At 39.3% G+C, this 25,440-nt stretch overlaps 1 protein-coding gene across 3 annotated transcripts in view; it reads left to right on the top strand.

Moving 5' to 3' along the window:
• LOC132833439 (protein Hook homolog 3) overlaps nucleotides 1-25,440 on the top strand; it is an 80,656-nt gene that overhangs the window by 36,522 nt on the left and 18,694 nt on the right. For all 3 annotated transcript variants that reach the window (XM_060851723.1, XM_060851725.1, XM_060851722.1), the window contains exons 9-19: nucleotides 883-1,046; nucleotides 1,712-1,852; nucleotides 2,630-2,831; nucleotides 9,358-9,468; nucleotides 9,817-9,901; nucleotides 10,015-10,084; nucleotides 12,664-12,804; nucleotides 16,815-16,902; nucleotides 21,606-21,640; nucleotides 23,944-24,026; nucleotides 24,621-24,721. In XM_060851723.1, the coding sequence (XP_060707706.1) occupies nucleotides 883-1,046; nucleotides 1,712-1,852; nucleotides 2,630-2,831; nucleotides 9,358-9,468; nucleotides 9,817-9,901; nucleotides 10,015-10,084; nucleotides 12,664-12,804; nucleotides 16,815-16,902; nucleotides 21,606-21,640; nucleotides 23,944-24,026; nucleotides 24,621-24,721 (1,221 nt within the window). The remainder of the gene's footprint in view (nucleotides 1-882; nucleotides 1,047-1,711; nucleotides 1,853-2,629; nucleotides 2,832-9,357; nucleotides 9,469-9,816; nucleotides 9,902-10,014; nucleotides 10,085-12,663; nucleotides 12,805-16,814; nucleotides 16,903-21,605; nucleotides 21,641-23,943; nucleotides 24,027-24,620; nucleotides 24,722-25,440) is intronic.

The raw sequence follows: 25,440 nt of genomic DNA, 5'->3' as shown, positions 1-25,440 counted from the left end.
TGTGGAGTGACAGAAATTTTTATGGGATATTACTTGAAGTAATTGCACATTTGGTGAGAGATTACGGTATTAATTGCTATTAATCAAGTTAGCTCCTGAATGATGTGGGAGGAAAGCCTTTGGAGATAACAACAGGGAGACAGGTTATTGACTGGGTGCATAAGAGAAGGGGTGGGAGAGAGAGTGAAAGAAGCTCTTAGTACATTGAGATTTGCCTGGATCATATAGAAAAGATATTTCAGATTGTCAATATATTTCAAAGTATTGTGCTAAAATTGAAAGCTTTTGTGTCTGGAATTAAAACTGAAGCAGAGAAAACTCCCGTTTTAACAAAATGTCTGCCACAGCAGACATAGATGGCAAAATTGCTCAGGAACCAGCTAGATTATGGCAGTACAGACAGACTTGTACTTATCGTCTTAATAAAGGGTTTTGAAAAGAAAACTGGAAGCACTATGAATTGGAAGATGCTAAAAGTGCCAATTTTTATCACTGGCAGTTTTAAATGTGATGGGACTGTGATCACAATTCACCTCAAAATACTTCAGTGCAGACAGGTGACTTGCCAGAAATTCCTCCAACCATCTTGGCCTTAAGTTCAGGACTTCCCTTTGAAACTCTTTGTTCCTCCTTTATGAAGCACCTTAGCGAAACATTTAGTTCCCAGTGCTAATTCCATATTTTTTGGGGTTTTGTATTAATATGCTTCTGAGAGAAGTTTCAGGATTTTTAAAATACATTAAAGACTATACAAGTGCAAGTTGTTATTGACATATTGATTTTAATTATTGTGATGTATTTTAGAAGGAAATATATAATGGACATTAGATTTTCTGTATAGTATTTATCAAAGAATAACTTTTATTCTATTAATTCATGCAGGTTGCAGCTCTACAAGAAGAAAAAGGCAGTTTACTAGTGGAAAATCAAGCTCTTATGGAACGCCTCAACCAATCTGATTCTATTGAAGATCCAAACAGCCCAGCAGGACGTAGACACCTTCAACTACAAACTCAGTTGGAACAACTACAAGAAGAGACCTTTAGGTATTAATAACAAAATTACATCATTTTCAAAATATGAAGTGTTGAGCTTCTTTCTCAGTGATTCCAGAGTCCTCAATGTCATGAAATCAGTGTTGCTCACAGTACTCCTGAATATGCTAGCCGTTTTCTTCCGGGGGGAGGGGAGGGGGAGGGGGGGGGGGAGGTGTTGTTGGAGTTGAAGCCAAAGGAGACCGATTGCCATGAACATGCTCACAGATCTTAGAAAGGCTATTTGAAATGAAATACTTTGGGAATTTTTTATAATCCTCCTGTCATCATGTCCCAACAATAGGGTTACCTTCAGCTGTGGTGCGATTACCTAATTGTGTATAGTTGACGGATTAAAACTGTGGGACATTTTTGTCTAGACTTTAATCTGCCAATAAGTTTCAATTTGCTTAATTGTTGATAAAGTAAGGACTTATCCGTTGTTTCACTGGAGGATCGAAATGTTTAATTCTTTAAAACCTAATACCTTTGAATCAATACGCATGTGATGCTTTGACAAATAAAAATCGATGACCATTCCATCTTTTTCGCTGACACATGGAAGGCGTTGAATAATCTGTAGTAATAGTAAATTGTTGTTGCAATACTCTGGATATTTGTAAGTCTTTGTAATTACTAGTTTCTTGATGTTAATTTTACATGATTGTGAATTTCAGATTGGAAGCAGCAAAAGATGATTATCGCATTCGATGTGAGGAACTTGAAAAAGAAGTTTTAGAATTACGACAACAGAATGAGGAGCTTACGAGCCTTGCAGAAGAAGCTCAGTCTTTGAAGGATGAGATGGATGTGCTTAGGTAATTGGACTTGACTCCTGTTTCGCACTCCTTTGATGTACAGCTCTTTTTTTTTAATACTCCAGTTCTTCTTTTGCTTTTAGTAACAATCTCAGTCCTCCAAATCTTAGTTTCCTTGCAGGTTTTTCTTGTTTAAGTGTTTCCCTTGATCTTCAGTACATCCTTGGAAATTCTGTAATAAAACTATTGTTTTTTGACCTTTTTGCCTTTTTAGAAGACTTGCCTCAATTTTAAATCAATTTCATTTTCTTCAGTTATTAACTCTCATTAATCTAACTCATTAATCTAACAATGAGTTGCTTGACACCAAATCCAACAGCAGAATTACTCAAGTAACTTGCTTGAACATGTCAGAAAATGATCTGTGAATACCTATTTACGCTTTAAGTCCTCCCTTGAAGTTGTTTGAGATAGCCATTGAAATTTCATTTAGTGCATTATCTAATATGCTATAATCCACATATGCACCTAACTAATCAGTTCCACCTCCAGGACAAGTTCATACTCTGCGTAGCAGCATAATTAAAATTTATTTTTTTTGCTTATTTTCTGGTTTAAATAGTTTGTGGTCTGTTGAGATAATTTAAAACTTTGTCACCTCAGATCGTTATCTGATATTTAGACAATTTTTGTTTGCCAATTATTTGAATAGCAATATTATATTTTGAACATATTAGTTTAGATACTTAAATTTAAGGAATAATTTAACTGTAAAGCATTTTTGTACATTGTGAAGACGTGAAAGTGTCTTTTATAAATGCAATTTAATTCTTCTAGGCATTCTTCCGATAAAGTGAGTAAGTTGGAGGGCATGGTAGAGTCATACAAAAAGAAGCTGGAAGATTTGGGTGACTTGCGTCGACAGGTGAAGCTTCTTGAGGAAAAGAATACAATGTACATGCAAAACACAGTCAGTCTAGAGGAGGAGTTACGAAAAGCAAATGCTGCAAGAGCCCAACTGGAAACATACAAGAGACAGGTATGAAATTCCAGAACAGTAGCGATTTTTGAGAAGATGTGTAGTTCAGGTTAATGATAAGTCTGTAAATTAGCTCGCTGAGCTTGAAGGCTTGTTTCCAGACGTTTCATCACCATACTAGGTAACACTGTTAGTGAGAGTCTCTGGTGAAATGCTGGTGGTGTGTCTCACCCCTCTTTATTATCCCATTTCGTCAAAGTGGTGTTCTTCTTTATATGTATAGAAGTTAGTGAGAGTTGTCCCACTCTCACTAGTTTCCATACATACAGACAAAGAAGGACACCACTTTGACTGGGACAACACACATCCAAAGACAGGTGAAACAAAGACACGCATGAGAATTCTTAGAGGTATGGCATTCTAACCAGAACTCCATCAAGAAACGCATCAACTTAGATCCTATCTACCTTCCCTTGAAAAAAGAGCCAGAAATGTCATCACCCACCTTAAGAAACCCAAGGCCTATAAATAGAGAGGTGGGACATACCACCAGCGCAGAGAATGCGGAACAATATAGCGCAGAACAGACCCTTCGGCCTTCAATGTTGCCTGTGAACAATTCTAAGCCCATCCGCCTATACTATCCCATTGTCCGTGTGCTTATCCAAGGATTGTTTAAATCTCCCTAATGTGGCTGAGTTAACTACATTGGCAGGTAGGCATTCCACACCCTTACCACTCTCTGAGGAAAGAACCTGCCTCTAACATCTGTCACCCCTCCATTTGTAGCTGTGCCCCTTCATACAAAATGATGTCATTATCCTAGAAAAAATACTTTCACTGTCTCCCCTATCTAATCCTCTGATCATTTTGTATGTCCATCAAATCCCCTCTTAGCTGCCTTCTTTCCAACGAGAACAAACCCAAGTCTCTCAGCGTTTCCCATAAGCCCTTCCCTCCAGACCAGGCAACATCCTGGTAAATCTCCTCTGCACCTTTTCTAATGCTTCACATCCTTCCTGTAATGGGGCGACCAGAACTGTACACAATATTACAAGTGCGGCCACACTAGCGTTTTGTATAGTTGCAGCATGACATTACGGCTCCGGAACTCAATCCCTCTACCAATAAAACCTAACACACCATACATCGCCTTAACAGCACGATCAACCTGGGTGGCAACTTGCAGGGATCTATATATATGGACTCCCAAGATTCCTCTGCACATCCACACTACCAAGAATTATTCCATTGATCCAGTATTCTGCCTTCCTGTCATTCTTCCTAAAGTGAATCACCTCACATTTATCTGCATTGAACTTCATTTGCCATCTCTCAGCCCAATTCTGCAGTATATCCAAGTCCCCCTGCAACTTGTAACATTCTTCCACACTGTCCACTACTCCACCAACTTGAGTGTTGTCTGCAATCTTACTAACCCATCCATCTATGCCTGCATCTAAGTCATTTATAAAAATGACAAACAGCAGGGTTCTAAAACAGATTCTTGTGGCACTCCACTAGTAACTGGGCTCCAGGCTGAATATTTTCCATCAACCATCACTTGCTGCCGCCTTACAGAAAGCCAGTTTCTAATCCAAACTGCGAAATCACCCTCAATCCCATGCCTCTGCATTTTCTCTTGACAGCCTACCAAGTGGAACCTTATCAAAGGCTTTACTGAAGTCCATATACACCACATCAACTATCCTACCCTCATTCACATACTCGGTCAATTTCTCAAAAAACTGAGATTTGTGAGACATGACTTGCCCTTGACAAAACCATATCGACTATCTGCAATCAAATTGTTGCTTGCAGAGATGATCATAAATTCTGTCTCTTATCCTTTCCAAAACTTTTCTTACGACACTCATAAGGCTCTTTGGTCTATAATTACCTGGGTCATCTTTACTCCCCTTCTCGAACAAGGGCACAACATTTGCAATCCTCAAATCCTCTGGTACTAAATCTGTAGACAGTGACGACTCAAAGAACAAAGCCAAAGGCTCCAACACCTCATCCCTAACTTCCCAGAGAATCCTCGGATAAATCCCATCTGGCCGAGGGGACTTGTCCACTTTTACTCCTCCTAAAATTGATAATGCCTCTTCCTTACTAATCTCTATCCTTTCTAGTCTAATATCGTGTATCTCATTCTTCTCCTCTACAATATTCTCCTTTTCCGGAATAAAAACTTCGAGAAATATTAGTTTAGCACCTCTCCGATCTCCACAGGGTCCACACATGACTTCCCACTTCTGTCTTTGAGTGTCCCTATTCCTACCGTAGTCATTTTTTCATTCTTCACGTACATATCGAAAGCCTTAGGGTTCTCCTTTATTCTGCCTGCTAAAGACAGCTCATGTCCTCTTTTTTCTCGTCTTAACCCTCTCTCTAAATCCTTTTTAATCTGTAATTCTCCATTGCCTCATCTGAACCATCTTATCTCATCGTCACCTAAGTCGTCTCCTTCCGCATAACAAGAGAAGTAATTTCTTTAGTAAACCACAGTTTCCTTACCTTATCATTTCCTCCATGCCTGATAGGGATGTACCTATCAAGGACACTCAATATCTGTTCCTTAAACCAGTGCCACATTTCGATTGTTCCCATCCCCTGCATTTGCAACCTCATTCTATGCATCTTAAGTCTTGCCTAATAGCATTATAATTACCCTTCCCTCATCGATAACTCTTGCCCTGTGGCATGTGCCTATCCCTTTCCATCGGTAAACTAAACATAACCAAATTATGGTCATTGTCTCCTACCATAAATTAAACACCTGGCCTGGTTCATTACCAAGCACCGGATCTAGTGTAGCCTCCCCTCTTGTTGGCCCTTCGACATACTATGTCAGGAAACCCTCCTGCACACTTTGGACAAACATTGATCCATCCGACGGACGAGAGTTATAGCATTTCCAGTCAATGTTGGGGAAGTTAAAGTTCCCCGTAATGACCACTCTGTTCCCTTCACTCCAGAATAGCTTTGCCAATCCTCTCCACATCCCTGGAACTCTGCGGAGGCCTATAAAAAAAAACTCACAGCAGTGTGACCTCTCCCTTCCTATTTCTAACCTCAGCCCATACTACCTCAATAGACAAGTTCTCGTCAAAAGTTCTTTCAGCTACCATTATACTGTCCTTGACTAACAAGGCCACACCTCCCCCTCTTTTACCGCTTCCCTGTTCTTAATGATAGATCTCAACCCTGGAACCTGCAACATTCATTCCTGACCCTGCTCTACCCCTATCTCCGAAATGGCCACAACATAGAAGTCCCAGGTACCTATCTATGCTGCAAGTTCACCTACCTTATTTTGGATACTTCTGACGTTGAAGTAGACACACTTCAAACCAGCTTGCTGTCTGCCAGCACATTCCTGTGACCGTGAAATCCTGTCCATGCCCTCCCTACTCTCATTCTTCTGTGAACTGGAACTACATCTCAGGTTCTCATCCTCCTGCTGTGCTAATTTAAATCCACCCGAAAAGCATCAGCAAATTTCCCACCCAGGTTATTAGTACTCCTCTGGTTCAAGTGAAGTCCGTACCATTTGTAGAGGTACCACCTTCCCCAGAATTAGCCCCAATTATCCATGTATCTGAAACTGGCCCTCCTGCACCATCCCTGCAGCCACGTATTCAGCTGATATCTCTCCGTATTCTTGGCTCGCTATAACATGGCACAGTAACAAACTGGACATAACTATTCTGTTTGTTCTAGCTCTCAGCTTCCACCCTAGCTCCCTGAAATCCTGCTTTACATCCCTATCCCCTTGCTACCTATGTTGTTGGTAACTACATGGACCACAACTTGGGGTTCACCCTCTCCCTTCAGGACACCAAAGATCCTACAGCTTCACTAGAGACTCTCACTTATGATGTTATCTAGTATGGTGAGGAAACGTTTGAAAACAAACCTTCAAGCTCAGCGAGCTAACTCACAGACTTAGTACAGAATAATGTTGAAAGAATTTCTATTCAAAACCTTTTTGTAAAATGTTTCAGTAGACAAACAGATATATCTGAAGTAGTATAGAAAATGTGAAAGGTAGTAGGAGAGTCAAAGTAAAATACTGCATTGTGTAGAAACAAAAACTGAAAAGCCTGGAATAGGTTAGTCAATATTATTGGCATGAGCAGTCATTCATATTAAGCATGTTTCCTCAATATGATGGATAAATAGGAGATAAGCTTGAACTAAATAAAAATAAAATGGAAATTGCTGACAAAATAAAGCAAGCCTACCAGCCTAAAAAGAGAATAGACCAGTCGTGAAGGAACACAGTGAGAGAAGTTTCATGATGTATACCAGTCACCATGGCAAACCACACATAATTTCCTCTCCTCCACATACTGACAGTCTTGCTTTACATCCCCTGCAATTTTTGCTGTAAATGAAATGGACATGACTAAAATGGCTCAGTATTTAGACCGGAAGTGCATAGGAGAAGATTATCCATGAATCATCCAGAAGAACTAAGTGCTTGCAATCATTTGGTAAACGTTAATACCATTGTTCATTAGATTCTTCCAATTTTCATAGATCTGGTGAAAAATTATAAAAGTTGAAATCATATAAAAATCTGTGTAACTTTATTTCAAACAGAAGTACTATAAGGACTTTTTCTTTCAAATTAGGAAGTGCCTTTGAATATGACAACTTGCAGCTGGTCTGTAGCATAAGCTTTACTTCATTTTGCTTTGGATTGTCTGCTATGTTAGTTAGGTGTGTTCTGCTGCACCCATTTCTTTTCATCAGAATATATCCATGTTGGTACAGTTGATGAGTCATGTACAACACCAGTCACTGAAAAGGTTTCTGCAAGTTTGTTGATTTTTGTATTGGTTTCCAAATCACAATCTTCATCGCATTTTGCAGATTTGATCCTATGATATTCCCTGTGAGTAAAACCATGCAGTAGCCTATCAGACATGAGCTCATATATAAAACAGAGAACACTTTCTGAACCTGTTCCTTTTCAGTCTCAAAATGGCTAAGTAACAGTTGTTGTTATTTTGACCTCAATAAACAAGATATTTGTTGGCCATATTTTGGGTTGTTGGAAGTTCAGGTAGGACATAGAACATAGAAAAGTATAGCACAGAACAGGCCCTTTGGCCCACGATGTTGTGCCGAGGATTAATCCTAATGTAAAATAAAATAACCTAACATTGCACCCCTCAATTCACTGCTGTCCATGTGCATGTCCAGCTATCGCTTAAATGTCCCTAATGACTCTGCTTCCACCACCACTGCTGGCAACGCATTCAATGCATTCACAGCTCTCCACGTAAAGAACCTATCTCTGATGTCTCCTCTATACCTTCCTCCTAATATGTTAAAACTATGAACCCTCATGTCAGTCAGTCCTGCCCTGGGGAAAAGTCTCTGGCTGTTGATTCAATCCATGCCTCTTATTACCTTGTATACCTCGACCAAGTCACCCCTCTTCCTCCTCCTCTCCAGAGAGAAAAATCTGAGCTTAGTCAACTTCTCTTCGTACGACAAGCCCTCCAGTCCAGGCAGCATCCTAGTAAATCTTCTTTGCACCCTCTCCAAAGCCTCTATCTTTCCTATAGTGGGGCGACCAGAACTGGACACAATATTCCAAATGTGGTCTCACCAGGAACTTGGAGAGCTGTAGCAAAACCTCGCAGCTCTTAAACTTGATTCCCCTGTTAATGAAAGCCAAAACACCATATGCTTTCTTAAAAACCCTATCCACTTGGGTGGCAACTTTGAGGGATCTATACACTTGAACGCCAAGATCCCTCTGTTCCTCCACACTGCCAAGAATCCTATCTTTAATCCTATATTCAGCATTCAAGTTCGACCTTCCTAAATGCATTACTTCACATTTATCCAGGTTGAACTCCATCTGCCATTTCTCAGCCCAACTCTGCATCCTATCTGTGTCGCTCTGCAGCCTGCAATAGCCCTCGATACTATCAATGGCACCTGCAAATTTACTAACCCACCCCTCCACCTCCTCATCCAAGTCATTTATAAAAACTACAAAGAGCAGAGGCCCAAGAACAGAGCCCTGCAGGACACCACTCAACACTGACCTTCAGGCAGGATACTTTCCATCCACAACCACACTCTGCCTTCTGTCAGCCAACCAATTCTGATCCAGATAGCCAAATCTCCTGATATCGTATATCTCCTGACTTTATGAATGAGCCTACTATGGGGAACCTTACCAAATGCCTTGCTGAAGTCCATATACACCACATCCACTGCTAGATCTTCATCGATCTGTCTTGTCACCTCCTCAAAGAACTCAATAAGATTAGTTATTAGTCACAAAGCCATGCTGGCTGCCTTTAATCATGCTATGCTTTTCCAAATAATCAAATAGTCATAAATGCTATACTTCAGATTTTGTTAACATTAAATTTGTGAAATGCTTATAAGCAACCCAGAGTTACTTGGTAGGATGTCTCTCTATAGTTTTCCACTAGGGAATTTTCATAGGTTGCTGTCCCTTTGGTTTTTCAGTTATTGTATTGTAACTATAGAGGGAGGTTTTTTGAATAATAAATTTTGAAACTCTATTCAATTTTTATCTTTGTAGGTTCTTGAACTTCAAAACAGGTTGTCTGAAGAGTCAAAAAAGGCAGACAAAATGGAGTTTGAATATAAAAGATTAAAGGAAAAAGTGGATACTCTTCAAAAAGAAAAAGATGCAAGTTTCCTTTTCAATTTCATTTTAGATTTTGGCAGAAAATTCTGACTTATGAATTTCATTTGAAACAAAAATCTACCTTGATAAACAGTGGAGAAATGTTCTAAACTTTATGCTTATGTTTTGTTTGTTTAAAATAGCATTATAGTTTTCTCCCTCCAACTAACCTTTAAAGTTGAATCATGACATCAATTTTCTGAAAGTTACTTATCTCACAATTACTTTTATGCACAAGATTGAAAAGCATTTTTGTACTTGAACTTATTTTGAATTCATTAATGAAAGTTTCAAAATATTCTGAGTCCATGTTGCCATCTCTAAGCTGTCTAAAACTCAATATTTCTGCAGAGGTTAAGAACCGAGAGAGATTCTTTGAAAGAAACTATTGAAGAGCTGCGATGTGTTCAGGTGCATCAAGGCCAACTTTCAGCCGGTCTGTAGTAAAAGCTTTATTTCATTTTGCTTGAGATTGTCTGCTACATTTTTTAGGATTTAATGCTCGTAGTTGAATCTTGCATAATAGTAAGAAATGTTGTTTTCCAATAGGACTTATTCCAATGAATAGTCAAGAGGCATCAGACAGTTTAGCAGCCGAGATACTCACACCTGAAATCAGGTATATAGAAGTCCTAATTTTTTCAAATGATCATAATAGATTTTCTTTCAAAAGCAAGTAATGTGATTTAATATAGGCCTGGAAGAAGTTAATATGTATCTGTTGTATTCAAATTTAATTTTGTTACTCTTGTATTTGATGAGCCCTGTACTTTTATTTCCATTCCTATTATTTCTCTAACATGGATGAAGGCTCTTGGATTCTATTTTAACTATTTCCAGACTATTTGTGGTTATAAATCATAAAAGACCTGACCTGGAAGACTGATAGTTTTCAGAGTGGTTGTAAGTTTGATAGTTCTCAAAATGCAATGAAATGCAATTAAATGAGGGATGACATAATTGCAAATAGTAAAACAAAGAACTGCAGAGAGAGAGACATAGAGATATACAGCACGGTTACAGATTTTTTGGTTCAACTCATTCATGGCAACCAGATATCCTAAATTAATCTCGTCCCATTTGTCAGCACTTGGCTCATATCCCTCTAAACCTTTGCTATTCATATACACATCCAGATGCCTTTTAAATTTTGTAATTGTACCAGCCTCCACCATTTTATCTGGTAGCTCATTGCATACACGCGCCACCTTTTGCATGAAGAGGTTGCCCCTGAGGTCCTTTTTAAATCCTTCCTCTCTCATCCTAAACTAATTCTGAACTCCCCAACCCCGGGAAAAAGACCTTGTCTATTTATCCTATCAATGCCCCTTATGATTTATAAACCTGTATAAGGTTATATCTCAGCCTCTGATGTTCCAGGGAAAACAGTCCCAGCCTACTCAGCCTCTCCCTTTAGCTCGTGGAGACTTTTTTCTCAAAAGTAAGCAGAAATTGCTGGAGAAACTCAGCAGGTCTGGTAGCATCTGCAGGGAAAATGCAGAGTTAATGTTTCGAGTCCGTTGTTCATCAGAGATTGTAACCAGAGTCACCTCTGATTCTTTTATTATTTACATTATATTCACACTCTGGTTCTCAAGCACTGTACCAGTGAGAACAGTTTTTGTCTACCTTTTCCAGCTTTGTCATGATTTTGAACAGCTTGAAAAATTTCCTCTCCACCTTCTTTCAAGAGAATAGCACCAACTTCATGTAACAAGTCTCTTGTGCCTGGAACTGTTTTCATAAATCTTTGTTGCACTTTCTCCAATACCTTTGCATCCATCTTAAAAGGTTGTGCCCAGAATAGAACACACTATATTCCAGTTGAGCCAGATCCAGTGTTTTACATATGTCTTCTGTCATCTTTGCTTTTGCACTCTGGTCTATTTATAAGGCTCAGGATCTCACATGCTTTATTAACCACTTTCTCAACCTGGCCTGTTCCTGCCATGTTTTGTGCATGTATAGCCCTGAAACTCTCTGCTCCTGCACCAGTTTTAAAATTGTATTATATTGCCTCTCCTTGTTTTTACAACACAATGTATCAGTTCATACTTCACCTTTATCAGCCTTGCTTTTTCGTGTTTCTCACCAACATGTCTATGTCCTCTTAAAGGGTGACAGAAGCCTGTTTGTAGTTCATTTCCAGGCTTTGTATTATCTGAAATTGTGCCCACTGCACCCAAACCTACATCCTCAATATAGATCAAGAAAAGAGATGATTATGACTCCGACCTGTGGGGAACTTGACTGTATGCCCTCCTCCAGTACGAAAAACAACTGTACACTGCTGTTGCTTTCTGTCACCCAGTCAACTTTGAATCAATGCTGGTCTGGCCACTATAATCCATATGCTTCACTTTACTGGTAGATCGTTACGTGGCCCTTTATTAAAAGCCTTAGTGAAGACCATGTTCACTGCATTGATCACATTACCCTCCTCTACCACTTCTTTACATTGAATCTGCTTCCACCCAGCCTGTTAACTCAACGAAAAACTGAATCAAATTAGTTAAATACAATTTGCCGTCAACAAATTAGTGCCAGTTTTCTTTGATTAATCCATGTTTGTCCCAGGAGAAGTTAATTTTATTCTGGAATGTCCCTTTCTATGCTGTAGATGCACAATACCAGCTCCTGTAGCCTCTCAACATAACATAACTGAAGTCTCTCAATTAGGAAACCATTCTGGCAAATAGTCCTAAACCCATTCCTTCATGTAGTTCTGAGAACTTAGACAATTCTTCAGCTGAAAACTAATAATTTATAAAGGCATAGCATAACATTTTGTATTGCATGCTTTGACTTATGAAGCTCAGAATCTTTTTTAAATGTCTTCCCACCTTCAAAGATTTGTGTATGTGTGATCTAGCTGCCATGTGCCTTTCTATTTTTGCACTCATTTTAGAATTGGGTTATACAATTTATTACTTCTCCAGATTCTTTCTTCCAAGATGCATCACTGTTACAATAGAATTTATAGGTTAATGTTTTCCCCATATATAATGAACATGTGTGTTCAAAGTAATTAATCCAGAATATGTAAAAAGAGTTACAAGAATATGGAATGAGACAGGAGCAGTATAGGGGCAAAGGCTTAACTGGTCTGTTTTAGTCCTCTGACCTTCTGTAGTAAAATATTTTGTGTGAAACAACTTACATAACATGTTATATGTGGATTTTATATTTCTGTTCCAGGGAAAAGCTTATCCGGCTGCAACATGAAAACAAGATCCTGAAGTTGAACCAAGAGGGATCAGATAACGAAAAGATAGCTCTACTGCAAAGCTTGCTGGAGGATGCCAATAGAAGGGAGAGTGAACTGGAAACAGAGAATAGGTAGGAAACATTTCAGTGATGATTTGCTATATTGAATAATACTAACACACCAATTCAGTAGATGTCCTAATGCCAGATGCAATACAAGTATTTTTTAAAATGTGTTCATAGGATTTGGGCAACGTTAGCCAGGCAATTTATTGCCCATCCCAAATTGTTCTGCAGAAGGTGGTAGTGTGCTGTCATCTTAAACTGCTGCAGTCTTTGCGGTGTAGGGACGCAATTAGTTCAGTTGAGAAGTGAGTTCCAGGATTTTAACCCAGTGAGTATTGATACCGTTGTTATACAGTCATTCCTCCATATCTGCAAGAGTTCTGTTTCTGACAAACCTAGCAAATGATGACATTTGCGAGTACAGAGCTTGTTTAAAAATGGGTTAAAAATTGCGTAAACACAACAAAAATCACTGATGTTGAGTTTTGTTACTTTTCTTTTTGGTATAGATCAGCAAATTTGTGATTCATTATTTTTGTGGATAAAGAGGATTTATTGTACTTGGAAATAGTGATGGTCTGTTTCTTGGAGTGGAACTTGCAAGTAGTGGTGTTCCCATCCATCTGTGTCTTAGCCTTCTAGGTAGTAGAAGTCACAGATTTGGAGCCTTGGGAAGAGGTTAGAGTGCATCTTGTAGATGGTACACACTGCTACCACTGTGTCAGGGGAGATGCGATGGTGATGGTGGTGGATAGGGTTCCAACCAGGTGGGCAGCTTTGTCCTACATAATGTCAAAGACTCATTGAGTCTGGTTCAAGCTACACTCATCCAGCCAATTGGAGCGTATTCAAACACTTTCCTGATTTGTGCCTTGTTGACGGTGGACAAGCATCGGGGAGACAGCAGGTGAGTTCCTTGCCGCAGAAATCCTTGTCTACGACTTGTACCCACAATATTTAAAGGCTAGATGAGTTCATTTTCGGGTCAATAGTAATCCCCAGGATGTTGATAGGATTCATCGATGGTGATTTCTTTGAATGTCAAGGAACAGTGTTTAAATACTTGTTGGAGATTTTCGTTGCTTGGCATTTGTGTGCATGAATGTTACTTGCTATTTATCATCCCCGATTGTCCAGGTCTTCCTGCATATTGGACGTAGATTGCTTCTGTATCTGAGGTGTCTCAAATGGTGTTGAATATTATGGAATCATCAGTGAACATTCCCACTTTCTGACCTTATGGAGGGAAAGATATTGATGAAGCATCTAAAGATAGTTGGACCAAGGGCACTGCCCTGAGGAACTCCTGCAGTTATCAGTATTGTTATGCAGTTTTTTTTTATCCATCAGGTGAACTCAGTCTTGTGGAGTTTGTAACACTTCTTATTTTGAAACCAAAACACTTTTGATACCCAATGCAAAACCTTACTTCAGCTACATTTGTCCCAGAGAAGTTGAGATGGATTTCAGAGGGAAAGTGATGCATTTGCCTGGTGCACTTAGAGTAGTTAAGTTATGACTGCATCCAGAGCTTTCTGAGCATAACCAATTTCTGGCCCGTATAGGACTTTGAGCAGAGTACAAGTTTGGTTACAGGGAGGTAGTCAAATTACCTGATGAGTTATATTTTAGCTTATTTTGTATCTCATCATAACACATTGTATCCAGGAACATATATTATACTTAATAGAGTATAAGAAATGATGGAACTGAATTAATTATCAGTGACAACAAAAAAGCAACTTTTTATCTTTTTTCAACACAGTGAAGAGGAAATGAGAGAAAAGATCCATTGCACAAACAGAACATGCTGGAAATATTAGGGGTCATACAGGCTGAGGTGGGAACAGAATAGTTGACATTTTGGGTCTGGGGTGTTTATCCAAACTGGACCATGTTACAGGTAAAGGTTTTAAAATGGAGCAGATCAAACAGCTGTGGGGCATAGCCCCTTAAGCCTGTCCTGTTGTTCACCGGGATCAAAATTGATCTTCAAGCTCAATATTTTCCCACATGATCACTACATCTCTCAATTCCCTTCAAGGCTAGAAGTCTATCAATCATTGTTGAATATACTGAATTACTGGGTAACCTAAGCACTCTGGGGCAGAGAATTCTAAAGGTTCACTGAGGGAGGAATTTTCCCTTCATCTCAGTCCTAAATGATTGCCCCATATACTGAAATTATCCCCAATTCTATGTTCTCTAGCTAGAGGAAACAACTTCCTCTTCTATTCTCTCAAGCACTCAAGGACTCTTAAATTTCAGTAAGACTACCTGTAGATTAGGACCATTCTACTCAGCCTTGGGTCACTTGACAATTTTCTCGTCCCAGATACAATCAACTGCACTCCTAAAGCATATATATCTTTACTTTGGAACAAAGACTGCTGTAGAATATGCTAATCTCCTCAAAATCTTGTGCAATTGCTGCACTCTTTCTTTATTTTTAAACTCCAGCCCCTTGCAATAAGCCATCATATTGTGCCTAATTGCTTACCATACCCACATATTTATTAAATTTGTATTTCTTCTGCAAAGACATTCAAAATCCCTCAACACCAGTGTTTAATAGATTTTCATCATTGACAGAGTATAGTTTTCTATCCTCCCAACTAATTTGAATAGTCTTATGTTTCCCTGTTATACTCTTCGTGCTGGCTTAACCTGTTGTATGCTTGCACAGATTCTATATTTCTCCATAGCCTGCTTTTCCATTTCACTTTGTATCAATTGTTTCATTGCCTGTGAAGAACACTGGAGATCTTAATCAAGAAAGACAATATAAATTAAGACTTGATCTTTTATGGAAAATATGTTGTCCTCTGGAATATGGCTACTAAGAAGTTAAAAATAAAACACTGCTTAAAACATTGTTGTTTGGGTTGACCTCCTGAGGGAAAACAAAGGAGGTGAAGGGGGCAAGATGTATTTAATGAAAGAAAAGGTAGGATATCAAGAGCAACAAAGGAGGATGAATTAGTAGAGGATGTATGGAGGTGATAAAATCCATGGGAGCTGCAAAGGGATTTGGGGTAAAGAAGGTTGATGGCAAGATAAGAACCAAATAACCAAAAGCAGCAAATGACATGTGAGGGAGAAGGAGTATTTGTTTTGCAATTGTATCAATGTGTGAGCGTAGCTTTTGCCATCTGCCCTAGTAAGTTCATATCCCATCATGGCAGCATCCAAGGAGCCTGAGAATTGACGATTTGGGCACAAGCCCTTCGTCAGGATTCTCCTCCTCGAATGCTGCCTGACCGACTGTGCTTTTCCAACACCACACTCTTGACTCTGATCTCCCAGCATCTGCAGTCCTCAGTTTCTTCTCATATCACATCATGACTGATGGTGAAAGTTGACTTCAGTGAAGGAAAGGTAATGGCATAGGAAGATAGTGTCAGTGGACTAGTATTCCAGAGGTCCAGGCTAATGTCCTGGGAGCATGGGTTCACATCCTACCATTGGACTAGTTAAAGCATTCGGAGGTGGAAGTGTTAATGTTGAATTTGTATAAGAAATTGATAGACCTCAGCTGGAACGTTGCAGAGTTGTGGATGTTATACTACAAGAATAGTGTGAACACATTGGAGAAAGTACAAAGAGATTTGCAAGGGACGAGAAACTGCAGTTAAGATAGCTTAGGGAGGTTGGTACTGTTCTATTCGGTCAGAAGAGCAAATGTGATAGAAGTTTTGAAAATCATGAGAGCTGGATTGAATAGATATGAAGCTTTCCTGCTGATATAGATGAAGATGTAAAGGGCACAGATTTAAAACTATTTTCGAAAGAAGCATGTATGATATGAGAAAAAAATATTTTTCTCAACGTTTCGAATATGGAATACACTGTCTGGAAGTGTAGTGGAGGCAGGCTCAATTGAGGCAAACAAAACAGTTTTGGATGATTATTTATAGCGAAACAATGCACGAGGGTCTGGGAAAAGGCAAAAGAATGGCACTAAGTCATTTGCTGAATTGGAGAGCCAATGCAGGCAAGAGCTGAAACGCTTCCTGCACTGTAACACTTACGTGATTCTGTGGACTGAAATGTGTTTTGAATTTTTTTGCTGAAAGGCTAGCCAATCAAAGGATTTTGGAAATACAGTCTCAGGTTGAAGAGCTTCAGAAGGCATTGCAAGATCAGGGCTCAAGAGCAGAAGATGTGAGTGTGCCTACAGTGCCAAAATTATATTTGATACATCAATGTCATGCTCAGTGAGCTGCATGGATTGTTTTAAAATAAGCTTAACTAATTAACAGTAAGACTTTCAAATAGCTTAAAATCATTTGCCTATGCTATTTAATTGTATATTCAATTTACTTTCTTCGCTTTTTAGCTCAATGTCTTGCAGCTTGCCAGTACAAAAGACAAGCATCAACCTTTTGTGTCATTACGAAAGTTCTATGTCACTTACCCCAGCGATAGGTTATGAGAGTGACATGAAATAACTTCATGAGTCCTCCTCCTCTCTTTTCTCCTCTCCCCCGCCTCTTCCCTCCCCAAAATATAATATTTTGTTTAGTTCTGCAGTACCCCTGAAAGTGATTAGGATCTGAAACTCCAGATCATTATTTGCTGCATTAGTCTGACTGCTCTCCTAAAAATGTTTTCCTATAAATATCTGACTTGTAAAAGTAAATTATTTATTGATGGTAAACAAGAAACATTAATATTCATTAGCCATTGTGCAATTATGACACCCTACCTATCGTACCGCTATAGAACTTCCAGATGGATTAATTAAATACCTCCAATTTTGCAGTTAAATTCTAGCAAAAAAGAATTTAAAAATCCATGTTCTGTATTTGTGCTACTAATGGAAATCATTATGAAAGGAGAATTGAGTAAATCTGTTAATACCAGTATCCAAAAGGAACTATTTCAGACATAAAGAAAACACAATCTTATCTTCTGGGCATCCAAACATCAGCAACCAACAATTACAATTGCCATTACTAAATTTTTTATTAATCCTGGACAATGCCAAGTAAGCATCCAAGCAGGGTAAACTAAACTATCCGAGAAAGTAGAAAGTACTGAACAGTCTGTCATTTTTTGAGCTTGAAGCAAGTTTTTAAAAGGAGGGCTATTTATCTTATGAATCTTAGAGATGTACAGCAAGACCCTTTGGTCCAACCCGTCCATGCCGACCAGATATCCCAACCCAATCTAGTCCCACCTGCCAGCACCTGGCCCATATCCCTCCAAACCCTCCCTATTTATATACCCATCCAAATGCCTTTTAAATGTTGCAATTGTATCAGCCTCCACTATTTCCTCTGGCAGCTCATTCCATACACGTACCACCCTCTGTGTGAAAACGTTGCCCCATAGGTCTCTTTTATATCTTTTCCCTCTCACCCTAAATCTGTGCCCTCTAGTTCTGGACTCCCCAACCCCAGGGAAAAGACTTTGCCTATTTACCTATCCATGCCCCTCATAATTTTGTAACCCTCTATAAGGTGACCCCTCAGCCTCCGACGCTCCAGGGAAAACAGCCCCAGCCTGTTCAGCCTTTTCCTATAGCTCAAATCCTCCAATCTGGCAACATCCTTGTAAATCTTCTCTGAACCTTTTCAAGTTTCACAACATCTTTTCGATAGGAAGGAGACCAGAATTTCATGCAATATTCCACCAGTGGCCTAACCAATGTCCTGTACAGCCCCAACATGACCTCCCAACTCCTGTACTCAATACTCTGACCAATAAAGGAAAGCATACCAAAAGCTGCCTTCACTATCCTGTCTACCTGCGACTCCAGTGTCAAGGAGCTATGAACCTGCACTCCAAGGTCTCTTTGTTCAGCAACACTCCCTCGGACCTTACCATTAAGTCTAGATTAGAGTGGTGGTGGAAAAGCGGGGGGAGGGGATGGTGTTGCTGGTACCTGTGCCCACACCTCCTCCCTCACCTCCATCTAAGGCCCCAAAGGAACCTTCCACATCCATCAACGTTTCACCTACACATCCACCAATATCATTTATTGTATCTGTTGCTCCCGATGCGGTCTCTTCTACATTGGAGAGACTGAACGCCTCCTAGCAGAGCACTTTAGGGAACATCTCTGGGACACCCGCACCAATCAATCCCACCACCTTGTGGCCCAACATTTCAACTCCCCCTCCCACTCTGCCGAGGACATGCGGGTCCTGGGCCTTCTCCACCGCTGTTCCCTCGCCACCCGACGCCTGGAGGAAGAACGCCTCAACTTCTGTCTCGGAACACTTCAACCCCATGGCATCAATGTGGATTTCACCAGTTTCCTCATTTCTCCTTCCTCCACCTCACCCTAGCTCCAGCCTTCCAGCTCAGCACTGCCCTCATGACTTGTCCTACCTGCCTATCTTCCTTTCCACCTATCCGCTGTACCCTTCTCTCTGGCCTATCACCTCCATCCCCACCCCCATACACCTTTTGTACTCTATGCTACTTTCTTCCCCCCCCCCCCCCTTCTCATTTATCTCTCCAATCTGCAGACTCCCTGCCTCTGTTCTGATGAAGGGCTTTTGCCCGAAACGTCGATTTTCCTGCTCCTCGGATGCTGCCTGACCTGCTGTGCTTTTCCAGCACCACTCTAATCTAGACTCTGGTTTCCAGCATCTGCAGTCCTTGTTTTTACCTTACCATTAAGTGTATAAGTCCTGCTAAGATTTGCTTTCCCAAAATGCAGCACCTCGCATTTATCTGAATTAAACTCCATCTGCCACTTCTCAGCCCATTGGCCCATCTGATCAAGATCCTGTTGTAATGTGAGGTAACCCTACACCTTCACTACACCTCCAATTTTGGTGTCATATGCAAACTTACTAACTACCACTTATGCTTGTATCCAAATCATTTATGTAAATGACAAAAAGTAGAGGACCCAGCACCGATCCTTGTGGCACTCCACTGGTTACAGACCTCCAGTCAGAAAAACAACCTTCCACCACCATCCTCTGTCTTCTACCTTTGAGACAGTTATGGACCCAAATGGCTAGTTCTCCCTGTATTCCGTGAGATCTAACCTTGCTGTAAGAACTTTAGTACATGAATGAAAAGATGGTACTCCCCAGATCTTCAAATTTGGGGCAAATAACCTATCAACAGAGTTTTGAAACAGATTTTAGGGGATGGCAGGGTTGATGGTGGAAGGAGCGCATTCACTATCTATGACCAAAGACTCAAGTATATTTTGATAAGTAACTAAGTCTTACCAAGAAGTACAGACCATAAGGCAAGCAGTTTTTAATTTTAACTCCATTAAATATTGAAAATACCTCCAAGTTAGGACTGTTTGCAGGAGATCCTGAGTTTTGGAGAGAACTGAGTTGAGAATTGGCCTGAGTGGGTCGAGACTGAAGCTCGCAACACCACCAATGGATAAAGTAGGTACTGTAGGCACTAATTCAAAGTCATTTATAGTTGAAGAGCTCCTCAGGTTAACACAATTGTGCCCTGAGGGTATAAGCTCTTAATTTGGGAATATATATTGGAGTATTGATTTCTATTCTTTTCTTGAACATAAGTCACACATAACAGAAACAGACCCTTTGGTCCATCTCATCTGCACTGACCAGATATCCCAATCTGACCTAGTTCCATTTGCCGGTATTTATCCCACATCCCTCCTCTTTTTCATATATGTATCTAGATGCTTTTTAAATATTGCAATTGTACTCCCTCCTCCACTTCCTATGGCAGCTCATTCTGTACATGCACCATCGTCTGTGTGAAAAAGTTGCCCCTCAGGTCCTTTTTAAATCTTTTTTCCCCCCCTCATCCTAAACCTAAGCCATCTAGTTTTGGTCTCTCCCACCCGAGGAAAAAGACCATAACTATTCACCTATCCATGCCCCTCATGATTTTATAAATCTCTATAAGGTTACCCTTCAGTCTTTGACACTGCGAGGAGAAAAAGCCCCACTCTATTCAGCCTCTCCCTATAGCTCAAAGCTTCCAGTCCCAGCAACAACCTTGTTAATACTTTCTGCACCTTTTCAAATATAACAACATCCTACATGTAGAGTAGTGACCAGAATAGTATGCAGTATTCCAAAAGTGGCCTCACCAGTGTTTTATATCATTGCAACATGACATGCCAACTCCAAAATCTTATCATAATTTATTCTAAAGGCTTGCAACAACTATTAGAAAGTAGTTTTATACATTCTCGAGCAATGAAACCCTGAGATAAAAATTGAATTTTCCACAGGGTTTCGTAAGGTTTTTCAAAATATTAGATTCTAAACCTCTTAAGGTATCATTGGAAAAGGTCAAATTAGTTCCTTAAATTTTCCTTTCTGTTGTCCATTTGTAGTCAGAAATGCTGATGCTACTCCTCGGTGATCAGAAATGGCAACCTGTATGTGTGTTTCATTTCTGTAAATATCATTTGTGTTTTAGTGTGAAAACTGGAAGCCACTGATATACTTGAAAGCAATGTGGATATTAAGAGATATGTATGAATAAAGTTCTCCAGATCAGGAGAGATGATGGAACTACCACTCATATCAGCTGAGAAGACAGACAAAACATTCATGTGCCAGAAATTAAGAGGCTTAAATTTTTCTCGTTCACCTGTAACTGAAGAGTTTCTTCTGCTGGCTGGTGTTTTTGCTTCCTACTAACATATTATCTCTGTTTCTTGGCATGGCCATCTGCTGTAGGCTATTGTGAGTATGCCTTTATTTAAGTAACATGTTACATTGCTAACTGCTAGCATGTACTAATATGAAACAAATATTAAATCTTTGAACTCAGTTATAATTATTATAGAAATTGCATCAATAAATTTTGTATTTTGTTATATTAAACATAGGATTGTATTTGGAGCTTAATTTTTCTTTTTATGATTGTCTTCTATATTTTCTTAATTTTTGCAGTCAATTCTTCTGAAAAAGAAACTGGAAGAACATCTGTAAGTACTTTATTTTACCAAATGGTCAAAAATGCCTTGTCTTGATATCATTGGCAAACTGGATGTTAGCATCATGGTTTAATTTTCACTGGTAATTGCAAACAATATTTCTTCCCCACACCTCTTCCCAAATGTTCAATGTTCGGCTGTGCAAATTTCTGTTGAACGTTTTTCCATCATGTAGGTGTTCAGAGTTAATGAATCAAATCTTTCATAAAGTATTGCAGTAATTTGAAGGCCAAAATCTTGAATTGCGAATGTTGACTCACAGATGAATTTCCCTTACCCCATGGCAGTTTATCTGGAAACAAATAAACCAGTTAGCTTCTGCTCCATTCCACTCTGACAGATTGGCAAATGCATGTTTTTTGGTTGATGGCGTGCCTATAATTTCAACCATTTCATTAGCTGAAGCAATGATTAAAATAACAGGAATCTAGATGCATCACCAGCAAAAATCAAAATGTACTTGAGATGAAAGTGAAATCTTGTAGTAGTGTGTGAATTGTAAAAATTACTAAAATGGTCCACTGTTAATGTTATGAGCAGAGTTTATTACAAACAAGCACTGACAATTGTAGAGAAATTCAGGTCTGGCAGCATCTGTGGAGAGAGAAACGAAGAACTTTGAGTCTGTTATGACTCTTCAATTCATAAAACTGCTCTGGTATTCTCGATATTGTTTCAGACTTCTAGCAACTGCAGTATTTTGCTTTTATTTGAATATATTGCCTTGGACTTGTAGATTTTATGTCTGCCAGACAAAATAGTCAGTGCTTTTGTGCAGTGGTCCATTACTCAAAGTTGGATGCAGTGTAAGAACAGCACTTAGAGTCATAGAGTCTTAGAGCTGTACAGCATGGAAACAGACCCTTTAGTCTAATTTGTCCATGCCGACCAGATATCCTAAATTAATCTAGTCCCATTTGTTAGCATTTGGCCTGTTTCTCTCTCAAACACTTCCTATTTGTACACCCATCCTGATGCTTTTTAAGTTTTGTAATTGTACCAGCCTCCTCCACTTCCTCTGACTGCTCGTTCCACACATGCACCACGCTCTGCAAGAAATACAAATCTTCAGTGAATGGAACATGGAAGGACAACAAAACACCTGTTTTTTTTCCCATTCCACCCTCTTCTACCAATCTTTTCTCTTGTGTTTACACTGCACTTCACACTTAGTAATTGATATAACTGAAGGTGTTGACAGTTTTGAGTGGCCTATATCCTAGTTTGCACCCATGTTCCATTCAAATATCGACTTTATGCTCAATAATTTACCTTGACTCCCTGTCAAGGAATGTCTTCATTTTAATATTCTTCTATTTATTTTCAAATCCCTCCATGGCCTTACCTTTCTCTAGCTCGATAACCTCCTTTAGCTCCAGAATCCTTTAAAATATCTATGCTCATCTAATTCTGACGTACCTGAGCATCCACTATTTTAATTGCTTCATAATCAGTAACTTTACTTTCAGTTGCATATGCCTTATGCTTTGGGATTTGCTCCCTATTCCCCTCTGCTTCACTACTTTGTTCCTCTTTGAAGACTTTTCTCAAAATCCACTTTGTTGTCCAAGTCTTTGATCATCTCACCTGTTAGTCCTTTATATGGTGTGTTTCTTCTGTTGTTCAATTCTTCTGAGGAGCACCATGAGATGTTTTATCGTGTTAAAGATACACTATAAATACAAGTTGTTTTAGGTTAAAAGAAAAAATGTGGAATGAAAGTCTTTCTTTTGAAATTGAGATTCCTCTATTGTGTAGGCTGTTAACATCTTTACATGGGATAGATTGCAATCTTGCAAATTCTGAAATTAAAACCACTTTATTTTTAATAATCCAATAAAATCCTAATATCTCATGGTACAGTGATACCAGTGGATTGTTTAAGAACTGTTTTCTGTGTGGAGTCATTATCATAGCACCATAAAAGTAAATAGTTCTGGAAGAGAAGACTGGGGACTATATTTGCTCTGTACTTCAATAGATTCAACAATGACCTTGCATTACATAATTTGGTATGAGATAGGTGGTATTAAATGCAAGTTGTTCTGCAATGGTGCTCAAGGTGGTTCAGCAGATATACTGAAATGAAAGAGAACACTGAGTGACACTTTGCATAGAAGTGTGTTCTACAATCAGCATCTTTATTTTATTAACATCTTCCACATATCCTATGTATTTAGTATATTTGAAAAAAATCCCTAAACTTGCGGGTTTCCAGATTTTCAAGTAAATTTATTGGATTTGTTAACATCTCAAATTTTAAGAATATTGTATCATTATGTTATATGTTTCAGGGAGAAGCTTCATGAAGCCCACACCGAGCTTCAGAAGAAACGAGCTTACATTGATGATTTAGAACCAAAATACAATAACAGCTGTAAGTCTTTGTAAATTTGTAAATAAATTTGTTATTCATCCTTAATTTATCAAAATAATTTTTTAAAACATTTATAAATGGGTGGCACAGTGGTTAGCACTGCTGTCTCACAGCGCCAGAGACCCAGGTTCAATTCCCATCTCAGGAGTTTGCACATTCTCCCCGTGTCTGCATGGGTTTCCTTTGGGTGCTCCGGTTTCCTCCCACAGTCCAAACATATGCAGGTTAGGTGAATTGGCCACGCTAAATTGCCCGTAGTGTTAGGTGAAGGGGTAAATGTAGGGGAATGGGTCTGGGTGGGTTGTGCTTCAGCGGGTCAGTGTGGACTTGTTGGGCTGAAGGGCCTGTTTCCACACGAAGTAATCTAATCTAATCTAAATTCCCCGATTCTAGTGTTTGTTGTGATAACTTATTGTTCGTTTGGCATACTAGTAATTTATTTACTTGTCTGAGTTATTTAGGTACTGACAGTAGAATTGTTGAATTTTTTTTAATATTGCCATGATCAAGTAGCTTTCTGAAAATTGCTGAAACCTTGTATATAAATACCATTTAATGAAGCAAATTCAACTATTCTGCTTCTGCTTAATACAGCTCAAAAAATTGAAGAGCTTCAAGAGGCCTTGAGAAAGAAAGATGAAGATATGAAACAAATGGAGGACCGATACAAAAAGTATCTAGAAAAGGCTAAGAGTGTGAGTACAATTTCTCTGAATTTTCATAAGGGTATTTACTATCAGGTTACCTGAAATTAGTTAAAGTTCCTGTTAAATCATATGATGTTGTTGATAGTATTTTTGTCATGTGGTATTATAGTAAATTGTAGTGAACGGTGAATCACTGTTGAAAAGCTGCAGAGCAGAAGAATTTGGAAGTCCTTGACCATGAATTACAAAAAGCTAGCGTCTAAGTTTGGTGGGTAATAGAGAAGGCAAAGGGAATGGGGAAGTCACACTAAAGCTGTCCAAGGTACTAGTCAGACCACAGTTGACATGCTTCGAACAGTTGGGCCCCTTTGACCAAAGCATGATATACCAACAATGAAGGCAATCCTGAGAAGATTTACAGAGGAATCTGGATTATCCAGCATTCGAATATCAGAATGTTGGATTATCCACCAAGATCGCAAGATCCGGATGCTTGGTGAAACAGTGTTATCTGGAATTCAGTTAACCGAACGAAATACTCCCTGCCCGTTTCCTTAGGATAATCGAGGTTCCTCGGTACTAGATTGATCCTGGGTGTGAGGGGCATTTTTCTTATGAAGAGAAGTTGGCTGTACTTGGGAGTTTTATTGAATGAGAAACTTACAACATTCTTAGAGAATTTGACAGGGTAGATGCAGAGAGGTTGTCTCCTATTGGGAGGGTCCAGAGACCATAATCTCAGAGTAAAGGATTGCCTATTTTTCAAA

This window comes from Hemiscyllium ocellatum, chromosome 36 (assembly GCF_020745735.1).
Source record: "Hemiscyllium ocellatum isolate sHemOce1 chromosome 36, sHemOce1.pat.X.cur, whole genome shotgun sequence".
NCBI lineage: Eukaryota > Metazoa > Chordata > Chondrichthyes > Orectolobiformes > Hemiscylliidae > Hemiscyllium > Hemiscyllium ocellatum.
The sequence above is the reverse complement of the archived record's forward strand: the minus strand, read 5'-3'. Positions and strand labels throughout refer to the sequence as shown.